This window comes from Nilaparvata lugens, chromosome 2 (assembly GCF_014356525.2).
Source record: "Nilaparvata lugens isolate BPH chromosome 2, ASM1435652v1, whole genome shotgun sequence".
Lineage (NCBI taxonomy): Eukaryota > Metazoa > Arthropoda > Insecta > Hemiptera > Delphacidae > Nilaparvata > Nilaparvata lugens.
In genome coordinates this window covers 13,099,210-13,126,934 of record NC_052505.1, presented here as the reverse complement: position 1 = coordinate 13,126,934, position 27,725 = coordinate 13,099,210, and the positions used below count along the sequence as shown (strand labels likewise).

The 27,725-nt window shown below is 34.8% G+C and overlaps 2 protein-coding genes across 3 annotated transcripts; one reads left to right on the top strand and one right to left on the bottom strand.

Annotated features, from left to right (window-relative positions):
- Window positions 1-284: 284 nt before the first annotated feature.
- On the top strand, window positions 285-7,423 carry LOC111056794 (probable protein BRICK1-B). The gene is made up of 3 exons (XM_022344202.2): window positions 285-769; window positions 2,296-2,378; window positions 7,155-7,423. The coding sequence occupies exons 1-3, from the start codon at window positions 649-651 to the stop codon at window positions 7,179-7,181; spliced, it is 231 nt and encodes a 76-aa protein (XP_022199894.1). The 5' UTR covers window positions 285-648; the 3' UTR covers window positions 7,182-7,423.
- A 387-nt stretch (window positions 7,424-7,810) lies between these two features.
- LOC111056786 (peptide-N(4)-(N-acetyl-beta-glucosaminyl)asparagine amidase) lies at window positions 7,811-27,706 on the bottom strand. 2 transcript variants are annotated; one of them, XM_022344195.2, is made up of 10 exons: window positions 27,526-27,706; window positions 26,205-26,426; window positions 23,608-23,820; window positions 19,500-19,853; window positions 18,017-18,199; window positions 14,727-14,968; window positions 13,672-13,870; window positions 12,289-12,466; window positions 10,796-10,963; window positions 7,811-9,012 (listed from the first exon to the last, which is right to left on the bottom strand). In XM_022344195.2, exons 1-10 carry the CDS (start codon window positions 27,532-27,534, stop codon window positions 8,831-8,833), a joined length of 1,950 nt encoding a protein of 649 aa, XP_022199887.2. In that variant the 5' UTR covers window positions 27,535-27,706; the 3' UTR covers window positions 7,811-8,830. The 2 variants fall into 2 exon arrangements, with proteins under 2 accessions (XP_022199887.2, XP_039276508.1); XM_039420574.1 differs by lacking the exon at window positions 23,608-23,820 and having other exon boundaries at window positions 8,710-9,012; window positions 27,526-27,696.
- Between the last annotated feature and the right edge of the window lie 19 nt (window positions 27,707-27,725).

Here is a 27,725-nt window from a genome sequence, read left to right as displayed (position 1 = left end):
TCACTCGTGTAGAGACGATTTTTGAGCGCACACTCTCTGGAATGAAAGTGATACAAATTTTTAAATGTTCTCGAGTGAAGAGTTTTCGTTTAATAGGTAGTTCGAGACTTGTAATTTGTGATTCAAGTGTTGATTATTGTTGATATTCGTGTTTTGTCACTTTATAAATTGATTAATATTCACTCTCAACTGAGATTTGAGCTTCCCAAGCTCTGTATTTGAATATTATAATTCTGAATACAATTGAAAACGGACAAATATAACGACGTAGAATTGATCAATTCACTTTTGCTGTTTCCAGACCCCCTGAACAGGAAGAAGCTCTAGCGAATAAAAGCCTAAAGTATTGTTGAAACTAGTTTTAAAAATTTATAAATGTATTTTCAAATTTTTAAAGATGTTTCTGACAATTTCTCTAAATTTTCAGAGCGTGAGTCACTTTCTGTATTATTTTATTTGCTGATCAACTGTTCAATAAAATCCTAACCTCAAAAAATTGAATAAATAAATAACACTAGTTTTCTGATTTGAATGTTATTGTTATCTAAAAGTTTTAAATTAAACAACATTTTATGCAGTTTTACTTTGCATTTGAATTAAATTCCAGAAAATAGTGATTATTTTTTAAGGTTTAATATCTTTCTGATAATGACAACTATCCATCGAGAAGCAATTCAAAAGCAGATCCAACAAGATTGGGCAAATAGAGAATACATTGAAGTGATTACTGGAAGTATTAAAAAGATCACTGACTTCCTCAATTCATTCGGTAAATTATCTATTTTTCATTTTGCGAGTTTAATTGGAAGTTTTCATTGCTAGTTATCAAATAAGCAATTTCAGCGTGTGCAGTCCGTATCATACCTGTTGTACGAATAATAATTTTTATATTTAATATAAATATAGCATCAATATACATACAATGCCAACTAGGCCTACACTCTACACTGTATTTCAAATATCAAAATATTGCCGTTTAAAAGAAAAAACCTAATTTCCCTAACCACCCCTTTTACCTGTAAAATATTATAAAACAAAACATTTTGAATAGATGTGTGATTTAATATTTTGTCAATAATACGTACACCAGGTATGAAACTGTACCCATTTCTGCAACTATTATGTTTTGGTTGTTACAGCTTGATTAGTAAAATTTAAGTAGATTCGAGACCTGTAAACTGGTATTCATAGAGACTTAATTAATGGGCTTCGCCCAAAAATAGTTTACTTTTCGTCTCACTTGTCTTATCGTCTAAGGGTAGGATCACATTGAATGCAAATATTTACAAATGCACGTCAGATCATGCACGAGCCAAGAAACAAAATTGAAACACGTTGTGACTTGCATATACGGTACCCATATAGCTGCTCACACTAAACGCAACCAGCAAGTGCACGGTGCACGCGTTTACTGTGAGTGTTCCTAAAATGATCTTTCCAAATTTCGTTTCTCATCTGCACGCTTGGTCATGCATGACCACACGTGTACTTATAAATTATATACTTATCCAATGTACTTATAAATATACGTATCCAATGTGATTACGCTCTAAAGCCAGAGTCACGCCTGTCATACAACGTTCCGATTTCACTCCGATCCGATAACGCATGACAGTAGCCCAGAATGGTGCATGCCACACGTGCCCGTTATGTGACCTGCCTAACAGGAATATTTGAAGTTCAGAGTAGGATCAAAACTCTGCATGAAGCGGACATCTAATCCGATCCGACTCATGTAAGATATTCCTGTGGGAATGGAGTCGTGGTAGTAGGACAGATCACATGTGGGATGACTGACATGTGTGGCATGCAATATTCTAGACCATTCGTGATCGTTTCGAAGTGGGATCGGGACGCTGGATGACAGTTGTGGCACCGGTTTGAAGGTTGTCCATTCTTATCCTTTGTTTTTTCTTCCATAACTCAAATACACCCAATGTCAACTTCTTCACCTGTACTGCCATTTTGTTGAAGAGGGGTAACGCTGAGCTCCTATAGAATTCATGTGATCTCTGGAGGTGCACCCTGAAAATATCAATGAGCTCCCGATGGCTGGTGTGGTAATGATGCACACCTGACAGGGTTACAATGACTTTCTTCTTGATGAACATTTAACAGAGAAAAAGGAAGTGGCTGACAACTATCAAAATACTGTTGGATTCAACACGAAACTGCAGTCCTGTACGAAAGTATAAAATGTGGATGTGACAAAAATAAAACTGTATTTTATCAATTATGGAGAAATTCCACAGTATCAATTCTCATTAATAGGCTACTTTAAATTATTATTTACAGATATGTCATGTCGCTCTCGCCTTGCTGTTCTCAACGAAAAACTAACAACACTGGAGAGAAGAATTGAGTATTTGGAAGCAAGGGTGAGCAGAATTTTTCAATTTAATTTTCATAATGTATTATTTTTTTAATTTTTTACTCGAAATAAATGAAGTGATTCTCTAATATGAAGAATAATTTTTAATATGATCTTATTTATTCAATCAACAAGCACATTTTTAAAGGTTTCTTGAGAATTTTATAAAGTGGTAAAACTTGTGTTTGTATCCAAACAAATAGGGGGTTCCATTGTAAAGCACAGGTACATACTGGTAAATCAACTAGTAAGCTTAACCATAGATAAACACATTGTCTGTGGCTTAACTGAATAAATAATAACAATAGCTTTATTTTCATTCGCCTCAAAAAAGCCTCTCTACTTGAGGTATTTGAGTTGGCAACAGTTTATATCAAGTACTTTTCATAATTTTGAAACTATTTTGCATCACATTTCTCTGCCTCTGGCCGTAGTGGTCCATGCATAGCCGACTCTCTGATTCATTTCGTCCCTTCATCTTGTGGTTGGTCGTCCTCTTCTTATCCTTCGGTATCCAGTCGGTGCACATTTTGGTCCATCGGTCCTCCTGCATTCTGGCCACATGCCCCGCCCACTTCCATATCGCGATGTGAGCCTCCTTTTGCATTTACTTCACTCTCACTCTGCTCAATACATCGCTGTTCCTCAACCTTTGACTCAGCTTGATTCCCAGGATACTGCGTAGCATTCTTGTTTGTGTCGTCTCTAGTCTCTTATCCCTCCTTTCTGTCAGCGCCCACGTTTGTGACCCATATAATATTGCTGGATGGACGCACGATAACAGGGCTTTCGCTTTTAGATCATTGGAGAAGTTTCCTTTGAATATCTTTTTCAACATCCAGTATTTTTTCCATCCCTTGTCAATTCTTAGTTTCACTTCTTTTTCCAATCGATTTGTGAATGACAAGGTCTGCCCCAAGTATACATACTCAATGATGCCGCAACTCAGATCCACTCCCTCTCTCTCCGAATTGGTCATTATTCTTGTTTTTTGAGCATTCATCATGCCATTGATTTCTACCAATTCGTTCATCATTTCTTTCAACTGGTAGGCGCTTTCCGCAACAATCATTACGTCGTCGGCGAATCTTAAATTCGTGAGTTTATAACCGTTGATACTCAAACCTCTATCCTCCCACTCTAGCCTTCTAAATATGTACACCAGGCAGCAGTTGAAGATAACCCGGACAATGGACAACCCTGCTTTACCCCTCTCTCTATCTTGATATTCCTTCCTCTTCCCTCCAACTCAATAAATACTTCTGTATCCTTGTAGATACTCTTAATCACATCTATAATAGTCTCTGCTGATGCCTGTTTCTTCCAGTGCATCCCACATCCTGCAATGCCTCAGACTATCAAATGCCTTGTGGAAATCCACGAATCCTAAATATACCGGTAAATTGTACTCTAACACTCTAAGCACTTTTCAATGAGTTGATTGGCTGCTTGTAAAAGGTCTACGGTTGAGTATCCTGGCCTGAATCCTGCTTGTGCAGATGGATGATTTTCATAATACTGTATACATAATCCAATTTTTAATAATGCAGGCAAAGACTTTATAGAGAACTGATGATAGAGTAATGGGCCTATAATTTTTCAATATCGGGGCACCGAGCTTCGCTCGTTATTTTATTTATTGATAAACAGAACACAATTCTCTAAAAAATGATCGTGTTTATTTTTCACAGCTGGCTTTACGTCATCTTATGAATTTCGGGGATGCGATATTTTGATTTTTCACATACTCACTTTTTTACTATCAGCAGCTGTTTCAGCCAAGGATGAATTATCCTTTTAATGTCGTTCAGCAAGTTTTCCCAAGAATGAGACCATCTTCATATCATAAACCTACTATGTTCCAAATTACGTGAAAATCGTTAGAGCCGTTTTCGAGATCCGTTAAACATAAATAACCAGATATATAAATACAGAAATTGCTCGCTTAATATAATAGGATATCAAATCTGCATCACTTCTTGAGATTACTTTACTTGTTTTCCAATGCTTTGGCATCACTTTGTCTCTCAATATTCTATTGAATAGGAGTTTAAGTGGCTTTAACAGCTTCTCCCCTCTTTCGTTTGTAAGCTCTTCTTCTCCGTATCTGCTACTGCTTCTGTTTCCATAACTCCTTGCCTTGATAATCAACTTCTCTCCGAGTTTCCTAAGTGCCATTACTTCTTCTACAGACCGGTAGAACAGATCAACTTATTCTTCTCCGCTTTCTGTTGTTGGTGCATGTATAATTATACATTTATTATTCCCCACTTGTAAACGGATGAAGGCAACTCTATCGGAAATAGCTTTCAATTCTGTGAGTCCATCTTTCAACCTTTTGTTAATATAGGATCCCACTCCCCTATGCCCTCCTGTGGCTGCTGAATGGCATAAGATATGACCATTATTATGTTCAACTATTTCTTCATATCTCCGTCTTATTTCCGCTAATCCAACTATGTCCCACTCTATTTCCTCCATTATCCAACTCCATCATCTTATCCTCGCCTAAAACTGTTCTCGCATTAAATGTGCCGATGTATATCAATTTTCTGTTACTAATATTTTTATTTCCATTCCGTTCCTGTATGAATCCAGTCCTTTTTCTGCCTGTTGCTGCTATGATTGTTTAGTTGAAGTTTAATCTTCTTTCTCATTCCTTCCAGTTCCAACCGATTTCTGAGACAAGTCTTCTGACTCTCCCCGCTCATCTGCCTGTTTGCCATTTGTGCTCCTTTCCACGCTTTTATTGAAATATTTATCCAGGCTGCTGGCTCTGACCAGTTTCTTCTCTTTATTCACCCACTGATTCCCTTGTGTACAATTGTTCCCTTTTTCCTTCTGTTTCGGAGATGCCTCTTCGCTTCTAGCTCTTTTCGAAGAGTTCGCCTCTTGCTTATTCAACTCCTCAAGTGACCACCATTCATCGTTAACTTTTCAGTTTATTGTCTACCATTATCACTTTCTTGCCCTCTTCTTTCAATCTTATAAGATGAGGAAATAACAGTTTCCTGATTTCCTCAATTTCTTTTGTACAGTCCTCTTTAACCTGCACATTCTTGAAGCGCTGCTCTCCTCGAAGTTTTCCTTTCCCCCTTAATATCATAATTTTTATTGTGATTTTATTCAGTGTACCAACTGGAGATCTTCCTTCCTCCTATCAATTATCCATAAGTCCCTAATATAGTTGTTATTTATTTCGGGAACAGGAACTTCAAAACACTCATCACTTCCTCACTCATTGCAAAGAAATTCCTACCCTTAATTCCAAATATCATCAAATTGAATTTTTTCTCTCTTTCTTTCTTCTCTCAGTTTTGTAATTCTTCTCCTTCATATCAGATCTAATCTCTTTTACTTCTTTTTCAAGATGACATTTCAAATGATCCACTTTAGTCTCTAAAGTGTCTAGCTTTTCAAATATCTTGTCTAATTTTTCCTCAACCTCAACCATATTGTACAACGCTTTTATCCTCTGCAGACTTCGGTGTTCTTAATTCATATGCCACTAATCACTTTAAGTATGTTTGAATACTTCTTTTATATATTATTACTATCCTTTTTGAATGCTCGAAACCAATTATCTACGGGCCGTAGATTCCACCAATGTTCTATTTATGAAAATGTTTATTTTGAATACAATAATTCGGTGTTATTCTAACTGTGAAACTGATAAGATTATTGAGACGCTCAGAATGCCATAGAAGATAACGGTCTGATGATGATACTACTATTCCGTGTGTGTCTCTTTAATGTCTCTCTTCCTCGCGAAGCTTCCTATCCTTGTCTTACCGTGGTTGTTCCCTGCTTTGAAGCCTGGTAAATTTTCAATTCATAGATTTTTTGCAATTAACTCAAAGTCCATTCTCCACCTAAGTCAATGCAATATTTCTCCGGCTTCTTTTTGGCTAACCTTACATCTGTACTAGCTCACTTTCTTATGCAATTACATGACATAAATCATTTTGTATGCAAAGTTTAGATCAATTACACACAATCACAAGTCAAATTATTGATTCTCCGATGCTCAGGCTCCTTCAAATTTAATACACTATTCACTTAAAAAAATACTTTTCGTTAGGACACGATCTCAACAGCTGCCAACCACTGAATAAGTAATTGTAATAAACAAACCAACTAACAAGCTTTATTCGCCTATCGTTGTGAACCCTGATTACCCAATAATATTTTTTAATATCACCTGTGGATTTTTTGGAATAGAATAATCATTTTCTAATTGTATTTAAATTGACTTAAAAATAATAAAGTAAATGTGGAAGCTTCAAATTACATTGATTTACAAGAAACAGATATTATGAGCATTTAGATGGCAACATGAATCCTGGAAAGATTGTTATTAACTTTGAGTAATATCATTGATTGATTGATTGATTTACCTTATATTTTTGTGAAGAGGCTATAGGAATTTAATTTGATGATTCCTATGTGAAATTGATTAACTGGAACTAAATGAATGATGAATTAATTTTAATGTTGAATGACAAAATTGAACTTTTGATAATTATGAAAATAAAACTGTTACAAGTGATAAAAAAACTATGCTAGTTGAAAACATCACAGGTGGCGGTGGCAATCATATGATTCGCCACAAGGCGATGTTTTGACCGCTAAGCCAATTTCAATAATGTAAATAATAACTTACATAGTAATGAAGCGTTGGATTTTCAAAAAAGCGTAAAGGATTTTAGAGAAAAAACCTAGTACAAATTATATTGAAATTTATGTTTCCAAGTGAAATAATTTTTGTTATTTTTTATTACAGGTTACCAAAGGTGAAACATTAACATAACTTTTAACTGCAATATATTTTCCCCAAGATCATATTTTTAAAATGTAAAACTTCATGTGCAAAAGCTCAAAAAGTTTTGTAATTTTTTGTATCTTCTTTATGATCTCTACTGGTAATCTTTGTCGTACGTGTAATCAATATTAATACGATATTTCACTTGTAATTAAAAGTATCCAGGTGTCTGTAAAGTAATGTGCAAAATGTATTATCTATCACCAATAAAGATTATGTTTTAACCAAATGAATGTTTTGTGATTTGTTTTATTATTACTATTTATATTTTTTGAACATACTACAAAATATCTTAGAAGTTTCAGAGGCATGAGTCAAACTTTTTATAACTTGGCTTTTAGATTGGTAGATGTGTAAAAGGCCCGGTTGCACAAGAGTCAGTCAAATTCCAACTGTAAATGCTAGTTAAAAATCTTTTCCAAAATTAATATTGGTTCTATTGGCATTCTAAAATAACCTAAACGTCATTTATTTAATCATAAAATTTAACAGAATTTTGTGTAACCGGGCCTGAATTCTGCTTTCTCCTTCGATAAGGCAGAACAAGGAGATTTTTCTATAAACGAGAGAAAGAGTTGTATACGAGAGAAATTTATGATGTGCAATAAGATAAATAATATATAGAATTGAACTTTAATGAACGCACTTTTTAAAATAGTTGATTTACATATCACAATTTATCGAAAAATAAAAAGCACTAAGATTCGGTTCCCACTAGAGCGATACGACGCAACATATGATACAATAAGAAATGAGACACATATCACTTTGGATGAAAACATAGTGAAGCGACAAACGCTTGAGAGTATTGAATGTAATACATGTATTTAAATGGTGGCGCACATAGTGGAGCGGTATATTTTGACCCATTCAAATACATGCATTACATTCAACACTCTCACGCTTGAAGCTACATTCGCCGCTCGACTACACTCTCAAGCTTGAAGTTACATTCGCCGCTCGACTACACTCTCAAGCTTGAAGCTACATTCGCCGCTCGACTACACTCTCAAGCTTGAAGCTACATTCGCCGCTCGACTACACTCTCAAGCTTGAAGCTACATTCGCCGCTCGACTACACTCTCAAGCTTGAAGCTACATTCGCCGCTCGACTACACTCTCAAGCTTGAAGCTACATTCGCCGCTCGACTACACTCTCAAGCTTGAAGCTACATTCGCCGCTCGACTACACTCTCAAGCTTGAAGCTACATTCGCCGCTCGACTACACTCTCAAGCTTGAAGCTACATTCGCCGCTCGACTACACTCTCAAGCTTGAAGCTACATTCGCCGCTCCACTAGGCGCGTGGAGAGCCTTGCGTTTTTCACGCTTATAGCAATGCAGACGCTATGAAAGCAACTAACTCAGTGCTTACAAGCCCCGCCACTACGTATAAACACTACATATTTTTTGTAAAAGCTGCAGATGTCGTATTGCACTGATGGGAACTGCACCAAAGTAGCTATTAACATCTGTATTAGCTAAGGACAGTTTTCATCATATTTTTTGGAATGGAACATATTGGAAAATATATATTTTCTGAAATCATGATGTCACAATAGAACGTATCAGTTGATAGTTAATATTTAGACGGGATGAATATTGTTCGTGAGTAAACCCCCGTGGAGGATACAGAATTACTGTTTCTGTTTCATTTTGATGGTGACACAAAATGGAGGTGTGCTCTCAGAACTGTCCATAGATTGCCGGAAAACTTGTGCATGTTGCCAGGCATGATCTCCCTCACCACCTTTCAGTAAGACTTTCACAACCAGACTAGTTTTCCCATTCACTCCGGGAAGTGTTTGATGCCACATATCTGAAAAATAGAAACATCAATCTATTAGCCTATTTCATCTCCTTATGATTAACTAGCAGGTGCTCCGCAAGAGTTTATTTTAAACTTGACAGACTGAAAACTTGACCGAGTGGAATCTAGAAGAGTTTGAAGTAGGCCTAGAACCATCCTCGGTTAAGAATCTATATGTAAAATTTCAAGTTAATTTCGGTCCAGTAGTTTAGACGTGATGATGCGTCAATAGTTATTTGTGCAACTAGTGCGCAAAGTGACAGTTTGCTGCACCGAAAGAAACGTTTACGCACGAGCCGTAGGCGAGGGCGGAATGGTTTCTTGAGTGCAGCAGAGGAACTTTGCGCACGTATTTCAAATTAAATTTTTCCTACAGTTACCATTGAATATGAAAAGTGGTTGATTATGGGTGAAATGATGGCTGAAATCCATCAAATGTTTGTCTGTATAATTTTGTTATTGATAACAACTTTAATTTATTTTAAACTTGATGATACAATTGAAAATTAATAATCGATAATTTTATAAAAAAAAACTTAATGAAGAAAACGAAAAAAAATGATAAAAAAAGAACTGGGGAAAATGAAAGGAAGAATATATTGAAGGTCTGCAAAATAATGTGACAGTTAAAATTGAAGAGCTTGCATAGATTTAAAACAAAATTTACGTAAATTATTACCAAATGGGTCAAGAATCAATTTTTAAAATGTAGTTCTTATTTACAATCAACTTACTATTTCATCTTCTTTTAAGCAACTTTTTTCTGTTTTCTTAATAAAGTTTATCTTAATTTTCAATATCAAGTCCTTATTTCTAAAACAGTTTTTTCTCTAAGCAACTATTTTCTGTTTTCTTTATCTAGTTTTGTTTTGCTTTCTAATTTTGAGTTCTTGATAATATTATTTCTAAATAATTTGTGTCATATTTTTTTTGTAAATGAGGTTTGTTTTGGAGTTTAGCTGTAAACCTCTTCGAGTTGTACTTTTTTCATGTAATGTATTCTCAATAAATACATTTAAAAAATGAACAACTAATAATAATAGATAAACCACTGGAAAATTACAAATAATAATGATATAAAAATAATTTAACATCAAATAGAGCAGGAAGAAAAATGGAGATACAAAAACCTAACCTCAAAAAATTTTTCTCGAAGCGTTTCGCTGTGAACACAGTTGTGATGACACAACAATTTATGACGAATGTGTATCATACATGTTCTACCGTTGGTGGCCAGCCTAAGACTGCACGTGTGAGAAGTAGATTTGACGTTCGGCATGAGTGAAATCAGGTTTTACAAACCAGGAAAAGACTGACGGACTGTTCCACTGTGAATAGAACAGATGGTTCACTCAAACTTACTTGAATCGTGCGGACGTAATCATCCAGTTCAGTCTAGCTGGACCACACTTGAACCGATCCTACTCACGTCCGATATTTCTATGGGTATGGTAGTGATGGGACATTTCCCATGTGAGGCACATGCACCATTCTAGGCCGTTGTCATCCATGATCGGATCGGAGTGGGATCGGAAAGCTGCATGACAGGTGTATCCCCGGCAAATCTGGCATTATCATGCAAGACTAACATGAAGTTTGTACTTGTGGACCTGGCTTATGAAGTCTAAAGAGAGACTTCACTGCAAGATCATACAGTTAATACGAAATACGGTATATTGAACATTTCTTGCAATAAGATTATGGCAAGGCATGCTCAGAAATTATTTGAAAGTTAAAATGATAAAAATACATGGTCTACAATAAGAGTAATTTCATAAAAATTTAGCTTTACTTGAAACAGGAGTGGAGTGAATCACTTCATCGGGGGTGGATGCATCCAATGTGATTGACGCATTTTCACTGAACGTTTGAGCAGAAAATGCGATATCCACTGACTCAAATTCCAGGCCACAAGAGTCCAAGTTGAACTCCCATACCAATGAACCAACACTGCTTTCCTCTGAAAATCAAGAATAATTGAGCTGATAGTTACAAACCAATTAGACAAAGAAATAACAAACTAATCAGTTAAAATTATTGCATATTAGAGAAGAAACGTTTGTGAATAATAAAACTCGATCGGCACGAGGTATGATTGAAAGTAAAGTCATATGTCCGGTTGCACAACAGCCGTTCAAATTTTAACCGTGCTTAATTTCACGAGAACTAATCAGAGAAGGCGTTTTCGAAAAGACGGCTTCTCTAATTGGTTCTCTTGGAATTAATCACGGTTAAAATTTAACCGGCTGTTGTGCAACCGGCACATACTATAATGAAATTCACGTTTCAAAGTCAGCATCTGATTAATATTAGTTTGCTATCATTTTCTGTCATTAGACAGAGCAGATGACTTCGTCCTTTTCTAAATCTGCACCGTTGCCAATTTACCAGGAGGTTGTATAGGCTATGTAGAAATATAATAAACTAGGCCTATCGTACCGGAATATTTAATCTCAATTATGAAAATTAATTATTAAATCTTAAAATATATATTTTATAGGCGTATAAATTATTAACATTTGAAATAGTATTGATCATTATTAAAAAGAATCAAATACTAAGAAAAAATCAGATATACCGGAATTACTTGAATCAAAACTATATTATACTAAAGAAAGCAGTGAAAAAGTGAAACGTGACAACTATGCTGTCCTATGTAATCCACTGAATTTAAACCGTGTATCTCACTGAAATCATACAGCTTAAGCTGGGTTTTCGTTTGTGCGTAAATGCTGTCGTCGACCATGACTAGATGAAGATCTCAGATTGGGTAGATTTCAATTTGTCTAAATAACCTAAACAATTATGGTCAATTATGTTTTAATGGGGGAGGATGAATTTATACTTTCAAATGGTAATATGTTAATATTATTAAGAACTTTTTGGTTCTTGAATAATAAAAACTTCAAAAATAATAAAAAGTCCAAAAAGTTATTTGATCTGCTGCTTTAGCACACTTGAAATTCGGACAATATGAATGTCAACAATGCTTGTCGTCGTCGACTGCGGAAGTTTACGCACAAACGAAAATGCACCTTTATTCGTTAAGTGGAAAACCAAGTGATAATTACTTGAAACTAATTGAACTTATGAGTCTTTTATTAGCGGTATAACTCAAGGCTGAGATTGGGTGATAATTCATCAAAATAAATGAATAAATAATGATAAATAATTGATTAATTAATAAAAAACTGAATGTTTTCCAGCAATTGAAATAAATTAAATCCAGAAAATGATAATTGATGCAGCTTGCTAACAAATAGAATTTGCATGACTAAAACTTACCTGTTCTACAAAGGTAAACTTTTTTCCAGTCCATTTCCTCTTTACGGAAAATACCGTCGTAGCTACGAAGACCTCTTTTCCAACCTGATATACATGTACTAAACTGCTTTTCGCCACAAGCTCGAGAATATTCGTCTTTCACACAATCATAGCTTATTATCATTAATTTAGATTCTATCTGAAAAATACGAATACATAGATGAGTTAAAAGTAGAGTTAGATGAAAGAAAATACTGTACTTTTGAAGAAGCATGACATGCTCAGGAAAAAACTGGAAATAAGTTGATTGACCAGACGTACATCTATAATTAGCCGAGAAAAAGTGGCAACTAAAATTTTTAAGCGAGTTATGGGTTGTTGAAGTGCTAACTTTCCAGATTCCGTTTTCTTTCCAGATCATGAACGGTTTCGACTCTACCCCCTCAACCCACTTCAATAAATAATACTTTCGATTCCAATACAATTTGAAAGTTACAGAAGATTTTTAAAATGGTGATTTCAGTTTTTACATTTTTTCGTGATTTTACTGTTGAGTTAAAAGTAGAGTTAGATGAAAGAAAATAATTTACTTTTGAAGAAGCATGACATGCTCAGGAAAAAATCTGGAAATACGTTGATTGACTAGACGTACATCTATAATTAGCCCAATATTTAATTTTTATTTACTGCTGGAATACCTTTTGAATTAATTGGAAGTATCGTTAGTGTGTGGAACAGAAGTAAATGTGAGCAATAACCTGAGTCAGGAAATTAAAAAGAGAATTGATCAGGGTAACAGAGCTTACTTTGCAAATAGAAGTTTAATGAAGTCTAGACTAATATCAAGATGCACGAAAGTGAAACTATATCAAACACTTATAAGACCGGTAGTGACATACGGCTGTGAAACTTGGGTTCTCAACTCCCAAAATATGAACGCATTGAGGATTTTCGAAAGAAGAATTCATGACCCCATATGCGAAAATGGGGAGTGGAGAATCAGAAGCAATGCAAAGATGAGAAATATTCTGCGGGGAAAATATATAGTACGATTCATGAAGTCTAGAAGAATGGAAGGAACGAGGAAAAGAGGTCGCCCGAGAACATGTTGGCTGCAGGATGTGGAAAAGGATCTAGCGTGCCTAGGAGTGAAGAACTGGAAGAGACTGGCTAATCAGAAAGATGAATGGAGGCGAATCGTTGAGGAGGCCAAGGTCCACGCAGGGCTGTAGCGCTTCGTAAGTAAGTAAGTATTGCTAGTGTGATTTGAAATCACTCTGTACTAGCTCAGAACAATTTTAATACTACTGATTCGTTTTTCATCATCGTTCATTCAACAGATTCGTAACTTGAATAACTAATTATGTGTCGACATCAATATTCTGAAATAATTTTGAGAATGACCTCTTCAGCCGTAGGAGTCCAAACGTGTGGTTGATGGGTGTAGTTTTCGCCCCTTGATATTCTCCAAGCCAAAGATCCAGAAAGTCTTCCTCCAAATTTCTCGCCTGCTTTAGGTTGCGGTGCACTTAGGAAATCGGTCAATTCTCTAACATGCCTATTCCGCAAATATTTCAATCGTGGCTGAGAAAAAGAGGATCTCCTGGAATAATTAATTATTCATTATCAAATTAAAGTACTTTGAAAATTGGGAGTTCAAAGCAAGATAATAATGTATGTTGCATTTTCATAAAAATACCAAACATTTATTAAAGCAATTAGATACTAGTACCAGTTGTTAAGCGGGCCATTCACTATCCGATTTCTTGTCCGTTTTGAGGTCTAACAATCAATGTTGGATTCGAAATCGGACCGTGAATGGCGTTGTTGGTATTGGGTCGAACGTTGCATTTCAAGCCAGACGTATTGGGTGAACTGGAGGCCCAACACATCTGACATCCCAAGGTCAGCCGCGTAAATCTGGAATGTGAGTGGGGATGTTGGATTAACTCGTGGACAACCAGTCGCAGCCTGAGTGGTGAAAGATCCGACTACCGGCCCAACATTGTTGGACAAGAAGTCCAGCTCCCGCATTGAGCATTAACATTCTCAAACTATTTATTTGAGAATATTAAACTTTTTTGTCAATTTATTTTAGTTTTATTCTACAAAATTGTGTTTTTCTAAGTAACAATTTACAATGTCAATCTAAATATTTATCATTATATCTATTGAGGCCATCTACAACAAATTGGAATCATCCAAAAGAGTTTTTTAAATACGAGAACTTGTGTGTTTTTTCTTCAATCACGAAAATTTAGAATTGAAAGTTACAATCTACAACAAATTGGAATCTAACTTCTCGGGCAGACATACATATTATTGAATAAATATATAATAGAAATAAGAAATAAACATTATGAGGTGAACAAATCTAGATGCTTAACTATTGAATTCACTAGCAAAATCACATGGAATTCAATGTGGGAATCATAATATCCTACAAATGAAAAACTTACAAAGTATCGTTGACAGAAGAGATTCTCATAATTAGATCTTCTTCTGAACAAGAATTCCTCCGTTGCAGAGCAGATGCAAAGTTAGTGGTGTACCGCCATGTTACATCCTGAACTTCATCCCGTGAGAACGCTATTATGTACGAAATTGATTTCTTCCAACCAATCTCGTACATCAGAGGCGAATCAAGAGCTCCTTCACAGGCATCGAAATGTATCCATCTTTGCTCTGGACTAACAAAAACCTGAAAAATATCATGAGTGTAATAAAAATAATGGATATATAATCCAAAATCAATTATTAATAAATGAAACCATTGATTAACTTAGTTTCATTCTTCAAAACTTAGAATTTCTAGTTACTTCATTTAAGGACAGAAAACTGGACTTGAAATAGACGAAAACCATTTTTTTTAATGTTATTATTTCATGCACTTTAGGAAAACAACAGTTTTGGCAAATCCTGTTGTTCTGTCCCATATAGATTGTGATTGTATAAATAAATACTAGTAAACACGGCATTTAAGATAAAGAAAAATATTAATATTTGAATATTGTTAATGCAATGCTTGCATTGCATCCTATTACATAGAATAAAATATTCCAAATGATATGATAACTACAGTATGTGCCTTCACACAAGGGATATTATGCTGGCAGGGTCAAAAATCACTCGATGATGCCCGTTTTCACACAGAGAGCTTTCTGTCCTGTTGAAACATGCCGGAGAGAAAGGTAATATCATAAAAACGGCCAATATTGTTTTGTACTAATGTTCTACAGATGGAAGTTACTAAGATATTGCATTTATTCAAATGCTAATGAATTAATAATTATTAATCAAAATCAAAATAACGAATTCAAAATAAAATGCTGTAAATCACCTCGAAGACTTCTGCTACTGAAAATATTGACAACTGGATAAATAGCTAGATGGAAATTCGATGAGCGCTACTATTCAATAGTTATTTGTATATCTAGAAGAGTGATAAGTACGACTTTTCTCCCTGTGGGAAAAGTTTGAAGCCCGAGGCGAAGCCGAGGGCAACAATTTTCCTGACGGAGAAATAGTTATTTGTGCAACTAGTGCGCAAAGTGACAGTTTGCTGCACCGAAAGAAACGTTTACGCCCGAGCCGTAGGCGAGGGCGGAATGGTTTCTTGAGTGCAGCAGAGGAACTGTGCGCACGTATTTCACATTAAGTTTTTCCTACAGTTACCATTGAATATGAAAAGTGGGTAATTATGGGTAAAATTGCCTGAAATCCATCAAATAACTTAGTAGTGTTTGAATGGCGAGGCGGCTGTGTGGTGTGTGCTGTGGTGGCACTGTGCTGTTGCTGTCCTCGATATAATATATAATAGTAATAATTAGCGCGTTGTGCTTGGTTGCACCTCTGCTCACTATAGCAGCCACAGCAGTCACTGTTACCAACTTCATTTTGATTTTGCTGCACTGTTGCTCCATATAACCTACTAAGTATTTTGCGTTGCCATGTTGCAAATCTGGAGTGCAGAAAAATTTTTCCCGCACTAGAGCGGAAAAGTGATTCTTTGCGTTCTGTAATCAGTGCAGCAATGGCCACTTTTCAACGTAACTGTAGGAAAAAAGTATTTCTCACTCGTGATGTACACAACATTTTTCCTCCATCTACATTTTTTTAATAGAAACTGCAAATAAAATCATTCTAATAACTTACGTATTGGTGACAATGTTTCCCAACAACATAACCTAAAATCTAAAACCTAAAAACCGGTCGTCTGATTGGCACTGCCGATTGCGCTATCTATCGGCCAAAGTTGTAACAATTATATCAGCTGGGTGTCTACCAAAAATGGCTGACTCCATCACGCGGCTCAGATTTGAATTGCAGATCAAAAATATTTGTTGGCTGGTATTTTGAATAGAATAAAATATTTTAAAAATTGTATAAATTTTTATCATCTACTAATATTAAGAATATAATATCATACAAACATATATTTCATGAGTTGATCAAATTTCTGGTTGTGGTATTGAATTCAGTTGACTCAATGACAGACACCTCTTTATGCTTTCTCATCTGAGCTTAGACTTTCTAACCTATTACAATGTAAGTTTTTAAAATAGAGATGCTTCCCATGTTATTTGAATGAAGTCACTTTTCCTCCCTAGGGAGTTTTTCTGTTTTTCACTACCGAGAGCGAAAAAGTGACACTTTAGTATCATGTTTCAGGGAGTAAAGTAAGTACTTTAGACAGTAGGTGGAGGAAAAAATTATTTGTCATCGATTCCCGGGCTGACAAATAATTTTTGAATAGTAGCGCTCATCGAATTTCCAACTAACTGTTTACCCTGTTGTCAATATTTGCAGTAGCAGAAGTTTTTCGGTTGATTTACAGAATTTAATATGTATTTTCATTTAATAATAATTATTAACTCATTATTATTATTATTATTATAAACGTACGTATGGCTTTCAATGGTGGGGAGACCCAAGAGTGTTCCACCTAGCTTTGTTTATAATAATAAACTAATTTCTATAAAATTATTTATTCTTATAAAACTATTTCTATAAAATTTTATTGTACAATGATATATTTTTTTATTCTTAGACATAGAGTTCAATACTTTTCAGGCTTACTAATAATATGTTTGAGAATACATCTATATGACTATGATGTTATGAAGTAGCATCTTGAATTAATTACATACATAGGTATTGACAATAATTATTTTCATATTTCAACATTATATTGTTATTAGTAAGAAGGAAAATAAAGAGAGAGAGTTTCGATGTTTGCATTTAGTGAGCAGTTTGAAATAATTGTAAACTTTGGAAACTGACTAACTTGCTGTGGAACACAATCGACAGTTTCTTGATCTTGGAACTCTGACTCCATTGTAAAAACAGTGCAGAGTTACAGTTACATAGATTTTATAGTTACTCAAATATTTTAGAATTAATGGTGATTTGAGTGTGATATTTTTGTTTATTATTCTGTTTTCAACCGTCATAATTTAAAAATCTTAGTTATCGTTGTTTTTGAGTGAAAATGGGTTAAAATTTAGTAAAGTGAAATCATTATCTTATTTGGACTTTTAAAATATTATCTTATTTGGACTTTAAAATAATATCTAAATTTGGGTGAGAAATAGTACAAGGAATATCCTTAGATTTTCTCTCCCAATCAGTGTTTCTTTGTGAAAAATATAAATAGATAGTTACAACAGAATAGTATAATTTGAAATACATTACATAAGACTTTTTCCGAAACACACTCTTGATTTCCCTATTTACGAGTAGATGTTACCTCAGTCCACAAATGGTCTGTCCAATCCAAAACAAGTCGAGCATCATATCCAAAAACTCGACAGAAGAACGTGAAGCAAATGGCCCATTCACCACACCGGCCAGTCCTTGTACGCAGCAGTTTCGAAACATCATTGTAACGAGGAAAGTAGACCCTATTGGCACACATCTGGCACTGGTAAATCTAAACACAAGAAACTCAACAGTTAATAAATGTTTCCCCACCACCAGTAACCAATTGATAAGTATGGTTACATCAGATTAAATTTTATTTCACACAATACTAGTTTTAAAATTTCACTTTCAAGTAGCCCTATCAAAATAATTGAATGGATAGTAAGTGTAGGTTTAGCGCACCACCAGTAACCAATTGGTAAGTATATTTTAATTACAAAGAATTACTAGTATCCTCATTTCATTTTAGACACGACTGGTTTTAGAATTAAATTTTTACGTAGCCCTATCAAAATACTTGAATGAATAGTAAGTATAGGTTTAGTTAGATGGTTCAGTTACAAGAAAAAGTTCAGCTGCCCTTAAGCCGTTGCAATTTCAACCTTTTCGAGTGAACCATCTACTGTTCTACACTAATAAGTGGGATATGTGCACTGATTCTCAATTGTTATCGGGTGCTTGAAAAATGCATTGAATCACTTTAGACTTGCATAGAAAGTTTATCTACAGTTTCAAATTCAAATATTTCACAAATTTATTTAAGGAATTAATAAGAAGTCGAATCTAAATTTGTAGATATTTCTGAACGATATGCTACAATAATTTGAATAATTATATTTATGAAATAGAATTATAGTACCCTTTGAAAATAATAGAATAAAAATACAATCATAATCACTAGTTTCGGTGATCACACCATCGTCAGGTTATAAGAATAAATTAAAAAAAAAATATTATTCTTATAACCTGAAGATGGTGTGATCACCGAAACTAGAAGTTATAATTGTATTTTTATTCTATTATTTTCGAAGGGTACTATAACTCTATTTTATAAATACAATAAAATTCATACAATACTTTATATACAAATATTTAATACAATATTTTATACAATACCCTGAATTCATACATTTTAAGTAAATAATTATAATAGAGGTATTCACAATGTTGGAGTTAGCTGGCTAAGTCGAGCTATTCGCTAACTCCTGCTATTTGCTAAGTCTGTGTTAACTCAATGCTATGGTATTATGTTAGAAAAAAATAAGCAGACGAGATAGCAGATTGCGCAGGTTTGAGTCCGCTAACTCTAGCTAACTCTGTTAAAACGGCGGCCATATTTGTTTTGGTTATATTTGGTAGCAAAATTAAGGTTATAAACTTAAAGTTACACAAATTATCCGCTTGGAACGCTATTTCAGTTAGCTTATAGCAGTTGATTTAAGATGGGGCGTTTACAATCCAGAGTTATCAAATAGCACTTTAGCTGGCTAAAACAACATTGTGAATACCCCCAATATAAAAATAAGTACCTCAACACTTGCTCCACCAAATTGAGCAACGTCGTTTGGATCTCTGCTACGTGTTAAAAACACGGTGCTAGTCGACTGACAGTGCGTGCACTTGGGATTATCCATCCATTTGAAGAAATCGTTTTTGAACCACATCATCAACGTCTCCAGAAACAGTATCTGCTGCAAACTAGTTTCGTTCAAGTCTGTGTTGCAGCTTTTTATTGCTGATGATTGAACGGATCTGATTTTGCTTTCAACATCACTCATTATCTTCGAAAGAGGAACAATATTTCTGCCTTCGTTCCTGAGTGATTCATCCTCATATTGCTTGATAATATCGAGGTAAGTGTTGATTGACTGGAATACTTGGCACTGGAAGAATGAAACATAAAGTTATTGCTGCAAATCAAGTAACAAAGGTGGAAAATCATCGATGTTGACTGAAATCAACTCCACAAAAATAAAAGATACGATAGATAAATCGGAAGAATATTCTATCGAGCAATTCTAGCGGTAATCTTAGATTTAATTCAAATTCAAATATTCTTTATTCCATACAAAAAACAGATTACATTGTAATACAGAGCATGTTTTACTGGAATACCCCTACAAGACTATTCGTCTGAGTGTAGGGGGTGGGTTCCTGTTACAGTGGGTAGCCAATAGTCTATTAATAATATTATATAGGTAATAGAATGTCCGACTTTAACAAGAAGAAGGTAAGTATAAGATAGTTTGTATTATAATTATGAAATTAAATATTACCTATTACATTGTACATTGACGAAATTTCATAAACAGGAAAAGATTGAAAAGAGTAGCATATATATTATACAGATTCGAGAATTGGAATATGAATAAATTCTTGAGATTGCATGAGTGGAATATATTTTGTATATACTTATTGTAAAAAATAATGGTAGCTTCTCATATAAAAAATTACCGAGGAACAGAAACCAGCCGATTCCACAGTGACTATTGAAAAGAATATAGTAATGAAGATGTGTAAATCTATGAACGATTAAATAAAGTATGTGGTAAATATAAAGAGAAGAAAGGTAAGTTATGAAAATTTATAAGCTCTCAAAAATGAAAAAAAAATCTATGTATGTATAAGAAAAGCTATCAAATTAATAGAGATGATCTTAGTGCCAATAAACAGACTGAAGCAGGCTTTCTGACGACTCCCAGCCCAGGCGGTATAGCCACCCCTCCACCCTACGCTTGAATGCAGCCACACTGCATTCATCCATATCAGTTCTTATCTCAGCGGGCAAATTACGATAGACCATTTGAGCCAAATAAAAAGGTGTCCTCAGCTCCACTCCATGAACCACCTGCGGCGTCGCAAAACCGAAGTTAGCTCTATACCGTGTAGGATAGGTATGTAAAATATCCGATAAAATTCTAAGTTTATTAGTTTTTAGGTAGATCAATAAAGATTTAATGTACAATTGCCTTACATTTAAAACTGTAAATTCTGTAAAAAGTTGTGCTGTTGGATATCGGCATTCCTTATTTAAAACAGTTTTGATAATTTGTCTCTGCGACACCGCAAGCGGTTCAAGGAGGGTAGCAGGAAGGCCTCCCCAAACCAGTATGCCATACTGAATAATAGACTGGACGTATGCGTAATAGACTGTCTTACACTGCTTCTTAGTCAAAACATGACTTAACTGGGAAAAAACATACAGTAGCCTTCTAAGTCGCTGCTTCACCAACTGGATGTGCGGACTCCAACTTAAGGTGTTATTAATTGTTATCCCAAGGTACTTATATTGATTAACTCTTTCTAAGTTTTCACAGTTGCAGGAAATTGAAGTAGAGTCCCCACATGAGTGGAGTTTCAGGTCTTTGTGTCCTGGATCTTGCTGATTACGGGTTACTATAGGCATGTACTTGGTCTTGCTGATATTGACAGTCAAAGAGTTGTGGTCGAACCAGGCTTTAATTCTAGACAAGTCAGCTGTAGCGTTCCTGTATGCGTCGTCCCATAATTTACCAGTTGAGACCACAGCCGTATCATCAGCAAATAAAAAAAATTTACTTTTGATGCTCAGCAGTGGTAGATTATTAACATATATCAGGAAGAGAATAGGCCCAAGAGTACTCCCTTGAACAACCCCGTAATCAACTTGCTCCAGGCCACTCAAACTATCATTGATCTGAACATATTGGACTCTGTCTTTCAGGTAGCTCCTAAACCACTGTAAAGCTGGTTGTTTGATACCCATCATCTCCAGTTTTGTCAAGAGCTTCTCCCTGTCGACTGAATCAAATGCTTTTGCTAGATCAAGATAGGTGATAATTACTTTGTTCTTTGTTTTTATATTATCTGCAATATATTTAAATAAATCAAATAATGCATCAGAAGAATTTTTTGATTTCTGAAAACCGTATTGTGAGGTGGATAGAAGGTTATATCTGTTCAAGTACTGCATTAATTGTATCTTTACGCATCTTTCAAGGATTTTTGAAATTATAGACAATAGTGAAATGGGACGATAATTGGTGTAATTATTTTTTGTGCCTGATTTATAAATTGGAATTACTTTTGAAATTTTCAGAATGTCTGGAAATTCACTCGCCTGGAAGCTCAAGTTTACTAAATGTTGAATAGGGTGTAGGAGGATGTGAACGTTTTCTTTGATTACCCTAGCAGGTATACTATCGTGGCCTGGGGCGCTATTACCTCTCATGCTATCAATTATGTTCTTAAGCTCATCTTGAGTAACAGGCTGGAATTCAAATAGGGACTCGACAGCATGATCGGAATCATTTATTTCTTGCTCACCCATAGGAGTTAGCGAGTCGGCCAAGCTCTTCCCCACTGAGGCGAAAAACTTATTGAAATTGATGCTAACATCGGTAGCATTCTGTTGAGTCCGCCCATCCTGCGCGGAAACATCGACCGGAAATGCTAGCTTTTTATTAGGTCTACCAGAAACTTCAATGATCCACTAGATTTGGAAAGGTCCTATAAACCGGGCCGTAGGCCGGTTACAGAGCTCGACCGACCGTCAGTGCGTATGTACCATCCTGACCATACGCATCCATACATCAGTTTTACACATTCAGAGCTCTTCTGACGAACGAACTGATCTGACTCACAAAATTGACGCGTTAACAAATTGTTTAATTGCCGATTTCAAATTTCAATACAACCTTGACTCTTTATAAAACTTCTTAAGCTATCATAGTATTATGCAGCGTATTCTCTTCATAAACGGAGGAACAAAAGAGGTGGATATCAAGTTTACTCGATGGTCGCCCAAAGAGCATTTCAAGAGGAATTCAATGTCATATATACATCATTGCTTGGGGATGAAGATGCATTTTTTAATTACTTTAAAATGTCCTTTAGAAGTTTTAATGAGTTATCTGCAAAATTGCAAGACAACTTGAAACGTCAAAATCTATTTCGAGCACCTGTATCACCATTGGAAAGTCTTGCAGTCACTTAAAGCTACAGACCAAATAAATGTACTACCGTAGATAATAATAATAATTATATATGATTTTTCTAATAAGAAAGTTAGAAATAATAATTTATTGAAGAAATTTATGGAAAAATTATGATTCCAAACATGATACATTTATTAATTGAATTCATTCATTATGTTATTCAATTCAATATCAGCTCATTGTTGGGCAGAGATGTAAGCACAGAGGTATTGGTGCCACAGATGAATCAGTACAGCTCTGAAAGCTTCTATTGGCTTCAATAGCGCTTCAGTCGACCGATGGAACGGATGCGCACGAGCTGGACCGATGGTCTTCGTAAAACGCTTGGTACTGACCGTGCGAATGCTTGCGGTCAGTCCTGCTCTGTACGGATACATTGAATCTCTATGGAAAAGGCAAGCGCGACTGACGTACGCACTGACGGTCGGTCGAGCTCTGTAACCGGCCTTAGGCCTATGTTATACGAGCGCTACGAGCGCTAATGCCGCGGCGTTTCTAGCGCCACGTAAACTGGGCAATGGTACTTCCATAGTGCGCGCTAACAACTCTGTGTATAACTTAGTTCAGTGTTGCTAACGCCGCAGCATTATCGCTCGTATAACATGGACCTACGTGGCAGATTATTCTGTAAATGAAAAATCACTTTGAAGATTGCACTCACTTCTATCCTACTAGAACTACTCGAAGAGCTTGGTTGTGCCGAAGAGCTACTATTTCTGATAGCCGGAGATCTCACAAGTGGCTGCCTACTCGAATTTTCATTGGGTTTCGTCTTTTGCTGCGGAGGCTTGTTTCTCCTTTTCTGAATTTCTGTTTGGAAGGCTTTCAAGAGCTCAAGCGAAGCATTCGCTGGAAGAATTAAGCCATCGTCCCCCTGAAATCAGATAAAATGTCAAAAAACTGAATAAGTTAAATCATCAAGTGACCATGATTCCTGAAGATTAATACCCGTATGCAGATACTCGGTTTAAACGGAGAAATATCAGCTGTTCGAACCCCATATGAAACACATTATGATAAATGCAACCATATCTAGAAGTGAACGTTGTTTAGCGTTAAACTTGGTGTTAGCATATGGCCCTAAGAGAATTGCTCGAGGTAATAAGCACCACCAATTTGAAAGAAACAGTAACTTGGTAAGTAAAATAGTTATTTGTGCAACTAGTGCGCAAAGTGACAGTTTGCTGCACCGAAAGAAACGTTTACGCCCGAGCCGTAGGCGAGGGCGGAATGGTTTCTTGAGTGCAGCAGAGGAATTTTGCGCACGTATTTCACATTAAGTTTTTCCTACAGTTACCATTGAATATGAAAAGTGGGTAATTATGGGTAAAATTGCCTGAAATGCATCAAATGTTTTTCTGTGTAATTTTATTATTGATAAAAACCTTAATTTATTGTCAAATTGAATAAAAATGTTGTCCTTGGTTATAATATCTAATACTAATAATTTGCGCGTTGTGCTTCGTTGCACGTCTGATCACTGTAGCAGCCCAGTCACTGTTACCAACTTCATTTTGATTTTGCTGCACTGGTGCTCCATATAACCTAAGTATTTTGCGTTGCCATGTTGCAAATCTGGAGTGCAGAAAAATTTTTCCCGCACTAGAGCGGAAAAGTGATTCTTTGCGTTCTGTAATCAGTGCAGCAATGGCCACTTTTCAACGTAACTGTAGGAAAAGTAAATTTATAAGGCTTTATTTTTGTTCCTTACGAGAAGGTCCCACTTAGCCTGAATATATAATTCAAGCCCAAAACAGTAGGTCTCAGGACTATTATAGAACAGTCGGGACAGTTCAACATGCCCATACGATAACATAATATGCTCAACTAAAAAGTTGTTTATATGAATAAAATAGACATTCATTAACTTCAATTTGTTACAAGAGTATTGAAAATCTCTTTCTGCAATGATTAAATCACCAACAGTTAATTAGAATTACAGTAATCATACTTACTCAATGAAGATACATAAATATTGAGTTAATTCATATTTTTATAAATATAGATCACGATGATAATTTACTCAAGCACCCTCACCAACAAATTAATGGTGAAGATCCTTGTTGATGTACGATATTAATTATTTATTTGCATACGGTATTGCCATTTACAATGTGAAATATTTACAATAAAATTATTTATCAGATTAGAAATGGCCTATTTATGTTAAAAATTATGCTTCTTTTTTGTAAATAGCATCATCAACATTGAGTACAACAGTTCAACCGTTATACAATGAATGAGTGTTTAAAGACGATTAGACTAATGATTTTTCCTTTCTCCTCCATGCTTAGATGTGGAAGGAAATTCTGAATAGTGAATGAAGGGAATAAAAACAATGAATATTCATATATTTTGTGAATCCTCTTCACACGGGAAAAGAAGTGGGTCAAATGGAAAGGGAATGTTCTCACAAACTATTAATAGTTCGAGTGATTATTTCAAGATTAAATTAAATTATTCACTAGCTAACTAAATGATTTTCAGTCAGTGAAAAAAACTGTAAGATTATGCCTCTTGAGATGATTCTACCATTTGATGGAGAATAGTATTTGAAATATGTTTAATGAAATAAAATTTTATATCAGTATAAGTTGAGGAATTCACAATCGAGAATCAATCCAATTTCTTTGGTGAATCAGCTCTAATAAAGTATAATTTAAAAACAATTTTTTACGCAATCAAATAAACTTTTGCTATCACATTCAATGACTTTAAAATGATATGAAACTGTTCAAAAATAGATGCATTATTCATATTGGTATGCTATTTGAAACTGAATCAGAGGTTTCAAGTAAATGTGTTCAATATTCAATATAGCCTCAAAATGTTTGACTACAGATAACAGATAGATAAGGAACGTATTCATTCCACTCGACTATTCAAACAAGAATTAACATAATCTGAATCGGAAACATTTAGAGTCGAATTGATTTTGAACATTCTAAAAATATTTGAAACTGACAAGCTACAGTTAACGACGTTAGTTTAGAAATAGATAGGTCTATACATTTTAAATTAAATTTCTCCAGATTATAAATACCGTACGTTGATAAGGAATAACCTACAACATTTTGTGAATCTATTATCACAATCAAATTCATTCTCTCATCAATTATTTACGAAATAACAGTTATAAGCCTATATTTTTAATATGATGGAGCGATTAGAGAAATAACATTTTGAATCAAGCTATAAATTTATAAGCTAAAAATATTAATAAAATACTAGTGTGGGTGCAAAATTAGGTTACTTTACCTCCTGGAAACCCATCTCAAACAGACATTCCATGGCTCCAATTGCTGGTAGAACATATTTTTTTATAGTAGGATTCTCCAATCTGATTTTTCTGAACTTTTGATCACCAGGAAATAACAGGACATTGTGTATTAATTTCAGAATGATAAAGCTCACTTTCAGGAATGATTCCGGAGGATTCTGTTCCAAACCATCAATGCAACTAAAGTCGATTTTCTTCTCCTAAAAAAATTAAAATTGCAAATCAATTTATTTAATATTTAGTGACACACAATACATTCAGCAGTCTTTTATAATGTGTAAAATGTACCGTATTTATTAATATCTAATTGTTTTACACAAGCCAATCTGAAGCCTTTGAGGAGATTGAAGAGCACGAGGAGATTGATACTAATAGAACATAAAATATTTTATTATTATTACATATTGTAATCACATTCTTTCTATTAAACTCTCAAAGTGTCTTGAGGTTGGTCGCTGTAAAAATCGACGTTGGAATCAAGCACCCAATAGTTTGGCTCTTTCCTCTTAAAGTGTGAGATAGTGGATCAAATTCACTGGATTTGGGATCAGAATAATTTTCAAACTCTTGTTGCTCTTATAGCTGATTAGTAAACTCCTAAATTGGTTATTAATTCAATTTAAATATAACTATTTATAAACAACCAAAATAAAATTAGCGTTTGATTGTAGTCAAATCTACAAAAATTATATATTGTTAAATAATGAAAGAGACCTACTCACACAGACAAGGTCTCAGCCTATCTTCATTAAAATAGTATGTTCTATGAATCTCCTGTCGCATACTTTGAAAGGAAAAAGCCAAAATATTAGGTCCTAGATCCCCGTGTCATTTTTACAACGGCCAAACTTAAGACACTCAGAGAGTTTAATAGAAAGAATGTGATTAGGCCTACATTGTTATACTCTCCGGCTAATCTATAGGCAATAGGCTTTGTACTTTTTTCACTTTGCTTTCCTCATCTCAGGCTACCTGTGTATTAAGACCTGTTATATCTAGACAGGTAATCTCATTTATGAATTCACTTGGGTAAAAGAAAAGGGTTCTTAACCCTTCAAATTTCGGCGTGCATGATGCAGCATAAACTACAATTATCTAAAAAAGAAGCTCAATAAATTTACATGTTAGTTACAAATAATTAATTAATGCTTTGAGCTAAACTAAAGACCACAATAGTATTGATTGTACAGTGATAAATAAAAATATATTAAAAAACCTAGCAATATAACCTAAAAAGTTGCTGATAACTGATAATAATTATTTGGAATAGCCCTATGATTAGCATTGGTCATATCTTACCTTATCCATTCAAATTTTGGTGAGAATCAGATTGAATCAACATAAAATTATACCTGACTGTAATGAAATTTTAGCCGAAAAAATAAGTTATTGATATCACAAATTTGTACACAACCACGGAATTTTCTGCTTGTTGTTCTTCTGTTTCACTGTTTGACAGCAACACCACACAGCCTTCTATATATCAACATAGAAGGCTG